The 18,788-nt window shown below is 42.8% G+C and overlaps 1 protein-coding gene across 1 annotated transcript; it reads right to left on the bottom strand.

The window, feature by feature from the left end:
• Positions 1 to 315: 315 nt before the first annotated feature.
• Positions 316 to 14,652, bottom strand: klf5l (Kruppel like factor 5 like; the record flags this gene model as incomplete). Its single annotated transcript, XM_061056292.1, has 3 exons — positions 316 to 4,738; positions 12,471 to 12,530; positions 13,611 to 14,652. Coding segments are annotated over 3 exons (1,281 nt in total), but the record flags the coding sequence as incomplete, so codon positions are not given.
• Between the last annotated feature and the right edge of the window lie 4,136 nt (positions 14,653 to 18,788).

Raw genomic sequence — 18,788 nt, 5'->3', positions numbered from 1 at the left:
TTTTAACGACCACATGTACTAACGTGTTCAGACAAGATGGAAGTCATGGAAACAAAAAACGAAAAAGAGAATCGGAGCTTTGAAAGACGAGAGAGTGTTTTAAAAGTCAGGATTTAAGATTCATGTCACACAAATAATAATGGAACAGAAAGGGGGGGGGGCTGTTCTCTGGCACCCTGACATTGAGGGTCACAAGCTGGAAAGTTTGGGAAACCTTGAATAAAAAGCCAGCTTGATGGTCAGATCTTTAGGGAGACAGATTTCAGGAAAGTCGCTTTCTTCTTCACATTTTAAAAACAGGAGAACAAACTGAAGTTTATTTTAAGAATCCTTTTATTGTTTCATTGCAGCTTTTTACACAAACAAACAAACAAACACAAATACACCATTGTTGTTCTCATGAATTTTGCACATACACTGATAAATTCTCGTACACGCACAAAGTATCAAAACAAAAAAAAACGATCAAGCATTCACGTGTTACCGATCTAAAATCCCATTAGTTTAAAAAAAAGAAAAGAAAAACAATATTAATATAATAATAATAATAATAATAGGAAATAAAACAAACAAATATTTACAAAGTCTTCTGTTAAAACTACAGATATGTACACGGTGCCAGAGAACAGAGAGAGAGAGAGACAGAGAGAGAGAGAGAGACAGAGAGAGAGAGAGAGAGAGAGAGACAGAGAGAGAGAGACAGAGAGAGACAGAGAGAGAGAGACAGAGAGAGAGAGAGAGAGAGAGAGAGACAGAGAGAGACAGAGAGAGAGAGAGAGACAGAGAGAGACAGAGAGAGAGAGAGAGAGAGACAGAGAGAGAGAGACAGAGAGAGACAGAGAGAGAGAGAGACAGAGAGAGACAGAGAGAGAGAGAGAGACAGAGAGAGACAGAGAGAGAGAGAGAGAGAGACAGAGAGAGAGAGACAGAGAGAGACAGAGAGAGAGAGACAGAGAGAGACAGAGAGAGAGAGAGACAGAGAGAGACAGAGAGAGAGAGAGAGACAGAGAGAGACAGAGAGAGAGAGAGAGAGAGACAGAGAGAGAGAGAGACAGAGAGAGAGAGAGACAGAGAGAGAGAGACAGAGAGAGAGAGACAGAGAGAGAGAGAGAGACAGAGAGAGAGAGAGAGACAGAGAGAGAGACAGAGAGAGAGAGAGACAGAGACAGAGAGAGAGAGAGAGAGAGAGAGAGAGGATGTTTGAACGATAAACAAAGTGTTGAAATAAAGGGATGAACACATTTTAAACAGACATGGGTCAATCACTGATCATCGTTTTTACCTAAATAAAAAAATAAAAATTATTGTTCTGACATCAAAAACATTTACAGTTAAAGAAATGTAAAAAAAATGTGCTTGTTGGGTTTGTAGTTTTTAAAAGAACAAAGACCAACTGGGATTTTAAAGAGGACATATCACCCCCTCCTCCACCTTTTCAAACAGTGTCCTCCTCCACCTTTTCAAACAGTCCCCTCCTCCACCTTTTCAAACAGTCCCCCTCCTCCACCTTTTCAAACAGTCCCCTCCTCCACCTTTTCAAACAGTCCCCTCCTCCACCTTTTCTAACAGTCCTCCTCCTCCACCTTTTCAAACAGTCCCCCTCCTCCACCTTTTCAAACAGTCCCCCTCCTCCACCTTTTCAAACAGTCCCCTCCTCCACTTTTTCAAACAGTCCCCTCCTCCACCTTTTCAAACAGCCCCCCTGTGGTCTAAATGAAACATCTGTGCTGTGCTTTGGTCAAAATATAACATGAATCAAGCACCAGAGGAGGTTTGTGACCCTGTAGAAACCAGCTCTCTCAGAACGCTCCATTTTGGTGTGTGTGTCTCTTTAAATGGAATGACCCCCCCCCCCCTGAGTTTTCCCAGTAGACATCACTCCTCTGTAGAGAGAATAAAAATGGCCGACCTGCTCTAAAGATTTGTTCTAGTCTGGGGGTGGAGTCTATGAGTGGAGATACCAGGGGATGTTTTTACTAGAATCCCACTGTGACATCACAAGGAGAGCACATTTGAAACAGAGCATTTTTCTCTGTGTTGTAAGACTTATGCAGACCACAAACAAAGGACTGGATGGTTTATTTCACATGTTGTGGGTCAGTAGACTCTCATGTTACACAAATATATGTTTTTTCATAATATGTCCCCTTTAAATAAATTAAAAAATCATCAAGAATTTTAAGATTAGCAGTGCGTTTCCAACATTCAGGCGAATAAAGGAACAGCAGCAGAATGACAGAAATGCGCAGGTAGACGTGGTCAACGCTGCCATCTACAGGTGAAGAAAGAAGCTGTCTTTGATTTTAATGCTCTACTCTGCCACCTTGAGGAAGTGAGGGGTGTTACAATGTCGGATGAAAAGAAACTAGCTTTATGCTAACATGTATTTGAACTTAGTAATGGAAGATGTTTGTATGTAAACTGTTAGACTGGTAGCTGTAGACAGGTGAGCGTCTCTCTGGACTGGCTTGCTATAAATCCATTCACACGGTTTACTAATCTGTGCTCACAGTTTTTATATCTGTGTGCACATGTTTGAAATCTGTGGGAACGAATTTACAAATGTTTTTTTAAATATTTTTGAAGACCTGAGAGCTTGAAGGGCTCAGAGTGTATTTCATTGAGAAATTTGAATTTGATGTTGAACAGCCACTAGATAACGGAACAGATAATTTGGAGGGGTGGCCAAGGGTGGCATCCCGGCCGAATCTTTCTGGACCTAAATGTTACCAATAATGTATTTTTGTAAGTTAAGACAGTGTGCAGGAGTTTGCATGCAATTTGTGAATCTTCTTTTTGTGTCATTTATGAATTGATGAAAGCTAAGCGGATACATACATATCCATGATCTCGTGTTATAAAGTAGAAATGATTGCTGAGGTTAGAAAGGGTAAGTAATTGATTTTAATTAGTGTGTGTGTGTGTGTGTGTGTGTGTGTGTGTGTGTGTGTGTGTGTGTGTGTGTGTGTGTGTGTGTGTGTGTGTGTGTGTGTGTGTGTGTGTGTGTGTGTGTGTGTGTGTGTGTGTGTGTGTGTGTGTGTGTGTGTGTAGGAGCTTCATTTGTGGCTTGAAGGTTTTGTTCAAACTTTCTGCAGGTTTTTTTTAAAGGTTTCTTAAAGTAGACAAGTAGGCCATGAATTGTGAGCGGGGGCACATTTCCGTAAATTACAAAAATTATTCAGTCAATAAAATAAATTAATGGATCGCTTCCTCAGAGATTTTGACCGCTTCAGCTCCAGGGATTTAAACTCTCTTGAACCCTGCAGCATATTTTGGTTCCTTTGAAAAATGGACGGCTGCCAGAGTTTATAACTCAAACTTTACACATGTAAAGTCACACGATGCAGTGTGTGTGTGTGTGTGTGTGTGTGTGTGTGTGTGTGTGTTTACGGTGTGTATATATTCTGCACATTATAACAATCAGGAGAGATTACACAACAGGTCGATCCGCCCTCGTCTGTGTTTTTTTTTTTTCTGAAGCTGAAGTGTTTAAACAAATACAGGAGAGACAAAAAAAAAAAAAGAAGAAAGAAACTGCAAGCAAACCGCAAACTGTCGTCAGAGCTTGGTCGCCGTGGTAACGGGTAATATCACGGATACAAACATTGGCAAATGGCTGTGAGCTCGACAGGTAGTACCTGTGCTGAAACGAGCAGAACCAGGTGATTATTAACTTTTTTCATGAAGAGCTTTTTTCTGATCATGTCCGATGATTATTCCTCGTTTTTTTTTTTCCTCCTTAAGGGCCCTTGAAGGGAGATTGTGTCACAAGGACGTTTCAACATCGAATCTCACTCATCATATTAACATTTAATGTAAAAAAAAAGTATAAATCAAGTATAAATCTCGATACATTCACTTCGTATTCTCAGACACACAATCACACATATTTATAAACAAGTATTTACAAAAGGCAGGATGGAGGGGAGCAAAGTTAAAAAACCTCGACTAATAAAAGATGGCGACAGTGATGATGACGAGGAAGAGGAGGAGGAAGATGGCAGCAGATTTGTAGGATAACAAAAAGTTCATGTAGAAGAGAGAGAGTCCAGGATGTGATCAAACGGAGTCCTGGATGCTTGGTTAGGAGCCTGACCCCCCACAGTTCAGATGTAATGATGCATGAGTGTAGGTGTGGATGTGTGTTTTTATTGTGCGTTGATTTGAGTTCAACCAGTGTACGTTATGAATCGACGCCTGTTCAGTGACGACAACAGACACCAAAATCACCTCTGAGCTCCTGAGGTGGATCATCAGCTCTGCTGCTAAGACTTCCACAAACGCCGCGCGGACTGATAGTCAGCGGGTCAACGGGTTTTTTATCAGAAAGCAGAAAATGGAAAACTGTCCCCTCCCTGACAGGTTTCTTGTCCTTCTTTGGATCCATTTTGATTCCATCACTCAGCTGATGTTAGCGTTGAGCGTCAGATTTAAAAACAGGTGCACAGAGGCGATTCTGGTGCTGTGTCTGTTCACGTTTCCGTCGTGTATAGAAACTGTTTTGTGTGTGATTGCATGTGTTTTCGGGATGTGTTATGTACAGGTGTGTCTGTGGTGAGTTAGTTCTGGTGGCGTTTCATGTGCAGGGCCAGGTGATCGGAGCGCGAGAAGCAGCGGCTGCAGGCGACGCACTTGAAGGGTTTGGCCCCGGTGTGTTTCCTGTAGTGTCTGGTGAGCTCGTCCGATCGGGCGAAGCGCCAGTCGCAGTTCTCCCACGTACAGCGGTACGGTTTCTCCCCTGCAACACAGAGAGAAAAGAAGAGGGGTTAGAAATACACTGAATATTTTCACAAAATAATAATAAAAATGACCACCAGTAAATACGAGTACAGCCCGGGAAACAAGTGAAAGATCACATCCAGCACGTGACAGGCTGAAAGTGCGTTTTAGCTGTTTGTTTGGAGGTTGAGACAGCATTTCCAATATGGCGACGGCCATCAATTGGCTTCAAAACTCTGACGTTACTGAGACTACGTCCATTTTTTGCTGCTTTGTTCCTATTTTGAGGATTTTTATGACTTTTATGACTTTATTTGGAGACAGGAGAGTGGATAGAGTCGGAGAGAGAGCGTGGGGAATGACAGTGGGGTAAAGGAGAAACAGGTTGGACGTGACCCGGGTCGCCTGCTTCGAGAACTACATCCTCTGTACATGACGCTTCATCCACTCTTCTTCCATGTGGAGTAAATCAGTATTTAGAGATGTTTAAATCAGCGCTGAAGGCGAGACAGAATGTGCTTGTGGTTTTCACGGCTCACTCCATATGTCATGAGCTTCACACAGCGGCTACATGTGACAAAGAAGCCGACTCATTTATCAAACATAAGAAAGTGAGTGGAGTGATATTTCTAAAAACAGGAAAAGAGTGAAGCAGCGGGATGATACGGCAGAAACGTGTCCGTCTGACTTTCATGTCTTCACTTGACTCACTCAGACGATGTGTGGGTGTTTGATTCCTGTCAGTGTGTGTTTGACTGTACAGCATTTGACCTGCCTCAGGTAACACAATCAAACATAAAAACATGATTTTGATGGACAATCCTGGAGGCACTTCTTAACCTCAACTCAAGTTTCACTAAAGCACTTCATGTTTGCATTGTTCAGGTACCTGCAGGCTCATATCAGGGATATTATGGGAGTTTCTAAATGAATAATCTCAGATTTCTGCATGCACATTCTTAAAGCTTTATAAATCACAAAACTATTTTAGTAACTCATTATACCTGCATGACTCGTTCTCCTTTATTCTTTTGTTTTTTTAAATCGTAAGGTTGTATTGAAGAGAGAGAATAGAAAATTCAAAGCCCTGAACAACAACAAGCAAAGTAAATCAAACACGACACTTATCCTACTCCACCCAAACTTTTTTTTTCTCCGCTCTGCTACAACGTGCTATTGTCAAACATCGAGCTAATCATCGACAAAGAGAAAAGCTCCGTTGAATAGGCAGGTATGCACTCGGCAGGAAAACAAGAAAAGTCATTTCTCAAAGACGAGGTGAGAACACAAGGTGTGGGAATCAGAGGTGTGCGCACAAACACAGATCAACAAGGTCAACGATGAACTCCCAGAACTTTGGTTTCATACTTTGTCAGAGCCAAAAGTTAAATATATCACGTTTCTTTAAAGTTATAAAATCATCACCTGAACGTTTCTCACTCCAGGGAATAAATGAGCAGTGACTCAAAGCATCAACCTCAGAACCGTGTTGGCTCTTTTAATGTTGCTTCATGAAGTTTAACTTTCTGCTCTCCAGTCTCAACGAGTCACAAAGAAGACAAAAACATTCTGATACTGATTCTTTGAATCCAAAGAAGTGGAGTTTATATGTTTGTCTGATAGTTGGAGTGGATTCTTTATCAGCCAGCGTTGAAGGAGGGAGATTGTCTGAGTACCTTTTCGGGGTCATCAAGTGCTCGTTAGCAGCGTGGGCCTCGATAATGCTTTTATGACCGTGACTAATCAATAGCAGGAGCAATCTGCTATTAGCCATCAATCACTGAGAGACAGCCGTTAGCAGAGTGAGGGGGTCCAAAGAGCAGAGAGGGGACGCAGGTGACAGGAAGATGGAAAAAAAAAAAAAAAAGGTTTTATCTTAACGTAGAAAAGGCTTCAATTCCAAACTGCAGCTGAACTGAAATCTCCTTGAATTATGCAAGATTGTTGGGTTCAAATAGCTTTTAAACGATATTTTTAAACGGGTGCAATTTAAGATTTGTATTCACCATGTGTTTTTTAGTCAAAAAAAAGGTGTTTGTTATGCTACAGTACACAAATAGGGGAGCCAGACAGCCTAGTGGTTTTATCACACAAGTCTTTTAAACCCTGTTTCCACCAAGCGGTCCAGTTCAGCTCGGTACACATTTATTGGCGTTTCTACTAGGGCCGGACCGATATGAGATTTTTGGGGCGATTACTGCTATCGATTTGGGGCAAAAAAAAAAAAAACAGATACCGATATATCGGCTGATATCTTACCTGGATCTGTAGAGATAGATATAGAAACACACGCCCTCTGCTGGTGAAAGAGAACTGCTAATGTAAAACAATGAAACTCAAATTAAATGCTATTTGACTGGTGAATAAATCGAGTAATATCGGTGCATATCTGCAATAAAATTAGCCGATACCCAGAGTCACTGCATATGCTGATATCGGCCGAGATTATTGGCCAGCCGATTCATCGGTCGTGCTATAGTTTCTACTGTCAATAGTTTGAATTGGTACCAAAATAACCGAACAGTACCGTCCTACTTTTTTGCTTCCCTTATGTTGGGGTGCCAAGCGTACTGATCCGACCCTAAAGGGTGGAGCTAGACACACTGTAGACCGTTGATTGGGCGAAAGAATCGTCACTTCCAGAGAGAAAGGTATTAAAAAGGACAAACACAAAACGTGTGTGGATCTCTTTTTATTGGCCACATTTAACCCGAGAAGCCCTTTTTTTTATAACCCAACAAGCACCTGAATCCCACATCAGAGGCTCTGAAGTGCTCCAGTCTGCCATCAGGACAATATCCTGTTTCTGGAGTTAACCACTCTGTGTGTGTGTGTGCGTGTGTGTGCGTGTGCGTGTGCGTGTGTGTGTGTGTGTGTGTGTGTGTGTGTGTGTGTGTGTGTGTGTGCGTGTGTGTGTGTGCGTGTGTGTGTGTGTGTGTGTGTGTGTGTTGAAGCTCTCGACTTGCAGGTGTGTTTGGTTTTGCTGTATAGCGGCTCAGTCGGGGTCAAAGCACAGCCGCCTCCCTCAGACTATTATCCCTGAGGGCTAGCAAACAAGCAGGTGAAATACGACACACACACACAGAACAAACACACTTGACGAGTATATACTGCTAAACAAGCTGCTAAAGGGTCAGACCAACACAACCATCTATCTATATACCATGCTTTCACTGTCCTCCAGCCTGAAGAACCCTATTGGGTTTATTCCCAATTATTCCCCACCAGCCTCGACGTCTTCTTTTGTTTTGGTTTTGATTGAGGGCCCCCTGGTGGTGGAGGTTACACACTGTACATACTGTACATCTGTGTTCTTTAAAGGCTCTCTGGGTTTTGTTTTTTTTTCTTAAAAACTGCAAGCTGAGCTAACTAAGCTGCTAACATGAATTCAGCGTGTTTCTTTATTAGCATCGAGATGTCGGATGACTTCAAAGATCCAGTTTTAAATGAGCAAAAAAAGGTTCTTGACGTATCTTGTGAGTAAAAAAGTCCATGACCGCAGACCTAAATGTGAATATTTCTGAGGACAATGACACGCTTTTTACAACCTAACAGTGGCTTTTTATTTCTGTCAGTCACTCCATTCATGCTCTCAGTGACTCTACATCGTGTACTGTGACACATGGGGAGTATCAGAACAACATTTTAAAAGCCCTGTGTCTGATTCGACAAACGGCTCCAGGCTCTTTCAGGACGCCCATAAACTCTTTGTGGACCTCTCAGTTTTATCAGCTCAGTGAGTGTTTGTGAAGAGGGCTGGAAGGATTCCCTAATCAGGCTGATAGTACTCTACTCTTTACACACAATGTTTACGAACACAATTACGAGGTTGCACATTGACTTTAATGGAGTTCAAACGGCCGCTGAGGCCATGGTCAAGGCCGTCGCTGAGCAGCAGGGGGGAGGAGCGGGTTGTTTTGAAAGCAGAGAAATTAACAAAGGAGGATCGATGGACTACAATAACCTGCAGCAGCAGCAGCCCTCAGGTGATTGATTGTTTCCTCTGATAACATTCAAGTCGACATAAAGATCCAAACATGTTGTGAACGGGGACTGAAGAAGTATTCAGGTAGAGGTAACGTATTAACAGAAAGAAGATGAAGTTATAAGCTATATCTTTCACCATCAGTTAGTTATTTTGAAAAGGTTTAAGGACAGAAATCAGAGAGAGAGAGAAAGAGAGAGAACTGTGCACTATAATAAAGTTAAAAAATCTGACATCTACACTTCAGCACAGTATGTACAGAAGTATTGACATAAATGTACTCGATTACATTCCAGTGCTGCATGTTAATCGACTTGCCACAGACGATCCTGTTGAGCCTGTTCAGATCCTGTTGTGGATAAGAACAGTTTCACCACAGCATGATCCAAATTCAACCCATTTCGGTGGAATATGAATTTAGCCTCGAACTAATACGTTTAATGACCTACATCTCATGCAGGCTGTGCGTAGCCACTCCCGGCATGCATTGTGTAGGACGCAGTAAACACACTGAAGAGATCATAGCACTGACAGATAGAAACATTCACATCAGTTAGGACTTCTCATCCGACCCCCAGAGCAGGGTTTATGAACGTATGAACTCAACACAAAAGTGTTTGTTCTAAAGGGAGAATTTAAGCTAATGAGCTAACGTGTCCTCTCATCCAAAACAAGATGAGTAGATTTAAGCCTTTGAGACCGGATTCCCTTTGCAGAAAAGATGAAACAGATACTTAATGAAACATTCACAGCAGTCTTTTCTGACTTCCTGATACTGTAACCTCAGGAGAAACGACATATCTCACTGCCAGTGAACGGAAACATTAGACATGGTCTCAGCAGACACGATGACTGTGTCGATGCAACATGTAGATTTATGTTATTATGACGTTGTCTTCTTTAAAATGTATAGAAATGTTTCCCCTGGCTGTTCAGCAATCCTCTAATGTGCAGACACAAACAGGCACGATGAGTCAGCTAATCGTTTATCAGAGAGTTTAATGTATCCAAGCCAAGACTAAAATGAAAAACTTGAGTTTTGAACTGCATTTTCAATCCTCAGGTGGACCTTCAGGTGTTGTGATGGGTATTGTTTTTCCTTTTTCTGAAACTTTAAAGAAAACTTACTTACCCTAAAAGTAAAAACATGAAGCCTTAATAATCTTAAAAACCTTCTACAAGTCAGAGAATGAAAAGTTTAAAAAACTAAAACGGAAACCGGAGTTGGGAATCTTAAATTAAATGCACAGGTGTAGTGAACTGTGGGATACATGCAGCAGATTTGTCTCGAAGGAAGAATATAAATAGAAAATAAAAAAGGGACCTAGGACAGAGCCTTGAGGCACTCCAAAGAATAACGATGGTGTTGAATAACCATGATCTCTCTAAAAGATAAAACACAAACTCACTGGGAGTGAGAGTGATGGGAGATCAATTTGTATCTAGTTCACAAACTATGGACAGCACTTGAAATATAAAATACTGACAACAATCAGATCCGACATCTTTGCAATATCCGCACTTTGGTGACGGATTCCTGCATTACTCCTGCAGTTTAGGACGGTAAACATTTCTAACTTATGACTCATCATCAACTGAAAGCTAAACAAGACTCGGCAAGCCCGTTTAAGCACAAACTCAAGTCTGTTTGTGAGATTCAGAGAGTAACCAGAATGAGTAAACATTTAACACAGCACGCAGGAAGAGCTGCTCTGATTCATAGAGAGGAGGGGAGTATGTTGGGTAATTCAGGGTCTTTTAAGCTTTTAAGCTAAACAGTTGCAAATTTACTAACGATTGCTCTTATCCCGGGGAGGGATGAGGACAAAGAGAGGAGGTTGAGGGAATGCTCATAGAATAGGAAAGAAAATACACACTCCTACACTGTGCTACGCTACGATGCAATAGAATACCATATGATCCGCTACAGTAAGATACAATACGATAAGAAATGATGCAATAGGGGGCGCTGGTAGCCTAGTGGGTAGTGCATGTGTCACCATGTACAGAGGCTGCAGTCCTCAAAGAAGGCAGCCAGGGTTCTCAAAGAGTTCACTGCAGTGTCAACATATATTTATCTCTTCTTTAAAGAGTCTTTTTCCTACAAAATAAGAAAGAGACAAAATTGGAGCCATTAAGGCATCCCTTTGGGGCCTCCATATTTGTGTGATGGTGACTGTTTCTGCAGAGACCCTGTCCTCTGACTGGATTTTGATGTTTTGGTTGACTCAGGACGTTTCTGGGCAGGAAGCTGGTGTGTTTCTTCCAGCCAATGGCAGCGCAGCAGGTGGGTTTAGGCGTGGATATGACGGACGTGGACGTAGCAGCAAAGAAGAGAAAATATAATGAGAGTGAGGAGAAACACCAAGTGGATAAAGCTCGTTCTAAAACGAGGGTGAACCTTGTGTTGTCTTTTACCTGTGGACTTGGAGTTGTCTACTTCCTGTTGGACAGGAAGGTGATGAACACCGGAGGTTAGCTTGTGTTAGCTTCTATTAGCGTGCGTTAGCTAGCAGTGTAGGTACAAGCAGTAAACGTACACACTACATCCTGCAGTGAGTGTAAGCTTCTGGAGGAGGGGCTTAGTTTGATTTGTGTTTACAAGCTGTAATGAACATTTGCACTGACTCCACCTTTAAGTACAGATTTATCATTTTCTCTTGTTTACTGTTCTCACTGTATATTATATTGTCTATTTGTCTTTTGTGCCGCTGTATCCTGCTGTTTAACAACCAAACTTCCCCGTCTGGGATCTATAAAGTTTTATCTATTCATGATCTGTTTCTGTTTGCACGTTTTATTCACGTGCTCGCTCTCGTTCTCTCCGGCACTATTTTCACACCAGAGGAGCTCTAACCTCTTTATCGCACGAGTAAATCTCCAAAGTCCAGGTCTGAGGCTGCTGGGAATCTGCAGGTTTCATCTTACAGAAGGGAAACACATCGAAACCAGCCTTCCCCATTCTTAACCCCCCCCCCCATCCTCTGAAAAGAGACTGAAAAGCAGGAGTAACTGGTTTGGCCTTGGTTTTAACAGCGTGTCTTCCCTCTTTTTTTTTCGTCTTTCCTCCTTCCTCCCCTCCTCCCTTTCTTTGTTCAGGTCTCTCTCTGGGGAAGCTCGGCGGACAGGTATGAGCACGTTAGGACAAGAGGAGAAAAAAACAAAAACCCTGAGGAAATCATTTCTGTGTTGTCTTTATTGTGTTCTTTATCTCTGTTTTAGTTCGTGGGTGTATCGAAACTGGCAACGAGGCAAAATATGTAAAATACAAATAAATAAGAGGATGCAAATCAAACTTTGCAATGTTTGATTTGTTTGGATGTTTGGTGGTTTGAATCCTAGGATGAGTTAGGATGTGGACACAAAAAGAGAAGTATATGTGTGGGAACAATAATCATATTTTGATGATTTTCGTGTTTGTTGTTTCGAAGCCTAACATTTTTAAAAGTGATATAAATCTGTTCTTTATGTAAGTACGTTGAGTCAGGCTGTGAAAGGATCTGTAATCAGGAAAGCCAGTCCCTCAGTATCCCCGAGTCGATTAATGCTCCCAGTACAGAATCACTTTAAAACACCAAACTTTACACTGTAAGGAAAAGGGAAGCGTATTTTGATTCCCTATAATAAAAGCTTTATTAAGATTTTAGAGGAAGCTTTTTCTTGTGCTAGTGCTATGCATTCAGAAGAACCAATCAGAAAGCAAGAGAGCATTAAATGAAAGTAGTTCCAGTCATCAACCTGCAGAGACAGAGAGCTGTTAACTGACCTGTGTGCGTCCTTTGGTGTGCCTTGAGATGAGAGCTCTTTGTGTAAACTTTGGTGCAGCCTGAAAAGAAATCAGAGAGAGAGAGAGAGAGAGAGATCATGAGCTCGACTGACAGCAGAAATGTCTTCACCTGACACAGAGTTTACCTCGACTATAAAGCTGTTTATCCAAGGAGAGAAAAAAAAAATCATTCTTTTATAAAAAAACGTGAAAATCTGCTGATGGGATGAGATCACGTCACGGCTGTGACAATAGTCAGTCCATGACTTTATGAGCAGTGAAGGCTGGAGCAGTCATCTCCAGGCAGATCACATTTTTCACAAGTGGACCAGGATGAAGTAGTGTGTAGTAATGTGTTAGCATGATGCTAACACATGATGGAAATTACCATTAACAGGCTAACAGACTTAGCATTGCAACAGAAGAAACAACCTGTTTTCTTAACAATGTTCAGTGAAATAAATATTTTCTAAAGTTCAGAGAAGCAGAGTTAGCGTTTAAAGTCTTTCTGTGATGTTTCACACTTAAATATATAAATCAAGTTTATCCTCTGAAAATAACCCTGTGAGTCATGACTGTCTACAATGGGTGTAACACCCGAGTCCCACTGTCTGTGATGTTTTCAGAGTTTTCAGAGTCCTATCTTCACTTTGTTTACATCGCCCGGACGGCCGGCTGACTCCTCCCCTCGTGTATAAAAGTTGTTTAATTGAGGGACTAGAGAAAAGAAGAATAACATACTGTACTCACTGCTTAACTGTGTTTCTAGATCACGCTCATTTCAGGTAAATTTACATGCAGTGTGAAGATACGAGCAGAATAAAGATCGCTAGCATTAGCATGCTAACACAACAATGCAGCGCCAGTTGTTTTGGTTTCATGCTGGAGCTCAAGGGCGACATCTGCTGGATCAAAACATCACATATAAAGAGTTTAAGCATCTCTGCAGTCTGTAGCGCTACATTTGTGTCGCTGGTCAAAAGTTGGCGGCCTGTGGCCAACCCCGATGATCAGCAAATCAAGGAGGTGTGTCATGACACCTGTCACTTATTCACACTACGGGGGGATGGAAGAGGAAGCTACAGTAAACGGCTGTAAAACATAAAACCTACTTCCGGCTTAGTTAGATCTTTTTTTCACCTTGGAAGTCACAGAAGTGGATCCTCCTCTTCTCCAGCTCCGGGTTGTTCCGTCGGTTGTATTTGGGTCCCGTGAGCACGCCCTGGCCGTGCGTCATCAGCATGGCGTGATGGGACAACCCCGTCACCTTCATTCCCCCCAGGCGCTGCTGATAAGGAGGCGGAGCTTGCGTCACTAAGCTCAGCAGATCCGCCTGATCGTCTGGGCTCCCCGGCTGAGAGTTCGGGGGCGAAGGCGGGAGACTGTGGGGGGCCGTCGTGTGGCTCGGGGAGTGCTGGTAGTAACCGTGGTGGTGCTGCTGCAGCTGGTGCTCTGCCATCAGGTAGTTGCCGTTGGCCGTCGGCAATGAAACGCCGCCAATGTTCATGATGGTCCTGCCGCCTGCGGAGACGTGCGCCGACGGGCTGGTGTGGGACAAAGTCATGGTGAGGTCGGCGCAGCTGGTGATGGGCATGTGGTAGACCTGTGGCTGTGGGGGGTGGGGTCCGATGTGAAGCTCTGTGCCCAGGTTTTGCTGCTGCTGCTGATGCTGAGACCCTGCAGGCCCGCTCGCCGCTCCTCCAGCACTCATCTCCGGTTTGATGAAGACGTTGTTGATGACGGGCGGGACGCTGAACACCGAGGTGAAGTCCGGCAGCGCCTGGGTTGTGGAGTTCGGGATGGAGCAGGGCACCTCCAGCCCGGGCTCTGTTTTGATCTGATGCGACGCCAGGGTCTTGGCGTTGGAGCGGTAGAGGCCCGTGCGGAGGTGGGTGGTGCTGGGGAGGATGACGTTGATGTTGAGGCTGTACGGCGTGGCGGGTTTGTCCTCGGAGAAGTACTCGTCCACCACAGAGGCGCTCTCTCGTCTGTACTTCTTGTCCGTGAGGTCGGGCGGGAGAGTCAGGAGAGGAGCGCCGGTGTGGGGGAAGTATTTGTCCAGCTCCAGCTGAGTCTGAAAGAGAGAGAGAGCAGGGATAAAGATGGAGCCAGACCTCTTCTCTGAGTCTGGATCGATAAACAAGACCTGGAACCTAAACCTGGTGTGGTAGAGGTTCAGATGAGCATTTCATTGAGGATTAAGTGCATCTTCCTTTTCCATCACGGTTCTCATTTTATGGTCACAAATAATGGGACAAATATTGCAATATTGCCTCGACCTGCTTTGTTTACACATTTAATTACAAACTAATGATGATTGTGTGTTTGGATATTTTCTACTGTACTTGTGTAGGTATATATATACACATGTGTATATGTATATATTTGTTTTTATTCTATATATTTACATTTTTATATTCCAGGTATAGCACAGTAAATTTCGTTGTACTCTTGTGCAATGACAATAAAGTCTATTCTACTCTATTTTGAACCCACAAACACTCCAAAAACTCAAATCCTACTAAGCCCAAAAATATCTGATTAAGCTTATTGGAAGCCTCATTCACCCAAAAACATCTCATTTCAGGTTTTTACAGGTGAAAAATGAAGATTTACTCACTTGGAATGCGTTAAAGTAGAAATAATACAACTTATTCAGGCAGCATTTTCACTTATAATATCTCAAAATGAGATGTTTATCTGGACTTGTCTGGTCAATGTGGCTTTCATTAAGAGTATTACCATATTTTTGACCAGATATGAGACAGAGTCAGTCGGTAGGGCTTTAGTTTTTGCAGTGAAGTCCCTCTCTGTCTGGAGGATTCAGAGCGTTTTTATCTACTTTATGGTTCTTTGTGTATAGGAGTCATTCTCTTCCTCCTCTTTGGAGAAATTCTGTCCTCTTTAAGTTAAAACAATTTCTGTAAAAACATGTAAAAGTCAACCTAACAATCAAACGAAGGTAAAAAGGGTGAAAAGCTGTGGAGACATTTTCAGCAGCAGAAGCAGCTACGAGCTCATTGTGAGATGAATGTGCTGCAGACTGAGAAAAGGTGGCTGTGACATTGCACAGAACCACTCGACCCAAAAGTGAAATCCACCAAGTAGAGACAAATACATAGAGAGAGAAAATATGAATAAAATGATAAAAGTTCTTAGAGAAGCTGATACCAGGACTCCCTCCTCCACCATCATCCTCCCCTCCTTCATATCTCACATTCCTGTTTTGAAGTGGAGCTCAGTGCCCCGACAAACAGCCAGGACCAGAAGAGGGTCAGATGAATGTGACACCCCCCCCCCGTTTTTTTAAATCAGTGATCAGAAACTAGACTTGTGTTTGGTGTGGATTAAAGACACAGTGCAGTCAACGTCATGAAAAGCGCAGTCATCATCGTGGACTTTTTCAAAACCTAACACCAGCACGAAGCTCTCCCTGCACAACACGACGCAGATGTGACATTTAGTTTCATTTAGGACAAGAGAAGAAGATGCAAACTAAGGATGTGCACGATGTCCGGCACCCTCGACAGTCTGCACCAGATTTACTAGTTATGATCAAAATGTTTATCATTCAGGCCTGCTACCTCTCTTCTACGTCTAAACTGTAACACAGCTGCCCTCCAACTAGCCGGGCTGTAGCTTCAATGAATGGCGACGTCCGTCATGCTCTACTTCCCGGATGTAAACGAGCACGCTGAATGGACGGCATCTCACAGGAGCAGAGCCGTTCGGCTGTTTTCAATCTAGTAAACAGAGATAAAGTTGTATGCAGGTTGTTTCAGGTTTAACTGGCTCATAACCACTCGAGCGAAAGGCTGGCTGTGCTAACACGGCTAACGCTAGCCAATCTTGGCAAACCCATTTGAGATGGTTTACCCGCTGTGACCCTGACTCTTTCAGACGTGTTTAATAAATGTTTCTGAGTGTTTCCCCAGACTTTAGACGAGAGGACTCGTCTGAGTTTAAAATGATCAGAAATTAGACAAGCCACAGGAAGTGGAAAAGCATAAAACAACGCAGCACACATCAAGTAAAGAGGATGCAAAGAACAAAACTTTGACTCAAATCCTGATTCAGACACAGATGTATGTCACACACAGGATCATAGAATCGATGTTATTAATCTTCCGTATTCCTTCCTGACACATTTCGATGACTATCATTGGTTTCCACTTTCAAAGCTTCCCGGCTGGTTATGAACTTCCTGTCTGAAAATAATCAGATGTGATCACAGAGATGATTTATTTGACATAAAGACAGATGCACCACTCTGTGTTTGTTTCCTGAGGAAACCATCGTTGACTGAGCGCTTATGATGCTGATACACACACGGAGGGAAAATTAAGACCAGAAAACAAACAAGAAACTTTTGGTTTTATTTTCTTCAAGAGAAAAAAGAAAAGTTAACGTAGGTTGCAGAAACACTTTCACCTCTTAAAACATGTTAGAGCAACTTTCTGCAGGTGATGAAAACGTACTGATCGTTTTGTTTTAAAAGATGGAGTCACATGCAAACTCATTGCATCAAAATAATCCAAAAGTTTAAATGACAATCTGATGACAGTTTGTCGTTGTTGTTGTTTGCACATGTTGCTAGAGACATGAAGGTGTGGAAATGTGTTTTTTAAGAAACAGGACTGGACAAGTGGAGGCGAGCACAAGAAAATAAACTGCAGGTAGTTTAAGTGAACGGCATTATCTTCTCCTAATCCTGATGAACTGCTCTGTGTGTGTGTGTGTGTGTGTGTGTGTGTCATTCAGAGTCGTTGAAGCAGACAGATGCTCCTTTAGACGTGCACAAGCCGTTACCCTAAAGAATCTCTGCTGCAGAGACCACACACACAGAGAGAGAGAGACACACACAGAGAGAGAGAGAGAGAGAGAGAGAGAGAGAGAGAGAGAAAGAGAGAGAGAGAGACACAGAGAGAGAGAGAGAGACACACACACACAGAGAGAGAGAGAGAGAGACACAGAGAGAGAGAGAGAGAGACACAGAGAGAGAGAGAGAGAGAGAGAGAGAGAGAGAGAGAGAGAGAGAGAGAGAGAGAGAGAGAGAGAGAGAGAGAGAGAGAGACACACACACACACACACACACACACACACACACACACACACACACACACACACACACACACACACACACACACACACACACACACACACACACACACACACACACACACACACACACACACACACCTCCACACACACACACACACACACACACACACACACACACACACACACACACACACACACACACACACACACACACACACACACACACACACACACACACCTCCATGGGTGTGGTTGACTGAAGTGATTTGATGCATGAAGACGAACAGAAAAAAAAAAAAAGCGTCTTTCAGCCGAGTCAAAACAAAGGCGGAGGCATGAGAACGATGCAGCGAAACTTAAACACTGTCAGGTAAAAATAGACCTAACAGACAAATGTGATCCGTCAGTCACAACGCAAACAACACGAGCATGAAAGAGAGGACGACAAGCAGGGAGGAGGGACTGGAACGAGTCCAAACAAAAGAGAACACTCCATACAGTCATATGAACTAAATAATACAAAAGGAAGTGATATAAGTTTGGAATCTGCAATCTGATGTGACTGATGACCTGTCTGACACAGATGTTTACTGGGGATGTAAATCAGCACATTTATGATGGAGAACGGTTTAACTTTGTTACCTGGATTAGACGGAACTGAATTTAGATTTCCCATTAACTGACTAAGAAAACAGATTAGTCTAAAGGTTAGAAAACACTCAGAAAACATTCAAAATTGAGCACAACGCATTCATAAAGTCTGCTGGTAAACGATGTAAGATAGTTAGCTGAATGTGGCTAACATTAGCAGTGCTAACAGCGCTAGCTTGTGGTTTAACATCCACATGTCTGTGCTGAATGCTGAGGACGATTAGCCGGTTTAACCCTGACACAGCCTACATGCTACTTTGTCTCTGTTTACTAAATCTAAATACAGCTGAATCACGCTGCTCCTACGAGATGCTATCACTGTGCTTGTTTACATCCGGGTGGTAGAGCGGGACGAGCAGGTCCATCAAACCACAGATACAGCCCGTCTATGGCTAAGCCACGACTAGTGGTCAGTGGCTGCGGTGCAGTTTGAGCAAAACGTTTGAGGAGCATTGAGGGCCGAAAAATTGAAATATTAATAATACATTTAAATGACTTTTTATTTTGGTGCCGACAAGCGAGGGTGAAGAAGGTTAAACGTTTAGTCACCAACACACAAACGTCCATACTCGATTTGATTATTACATTTAAGTTATTTGACCAAAT

Source organism: Labrus mixtus, chromosome 14, assembly GCF_963584025.1.
Source record: "Labrus mixtus chromosome 14, fLabMix1.1, whole genome shotgun sequence".
Classification (NCBI taxonomy): domain Eukaryota; kingdom Metazoa; phylum Chordata; class Actinopteri; order Labriformes; family Labridae; genus Labrus; species Labrus mixtus.
Note: the sequence above shows the minus strand (reverse complement) of the source record. Positions and strands in the feature narration are given on the sequence as shown.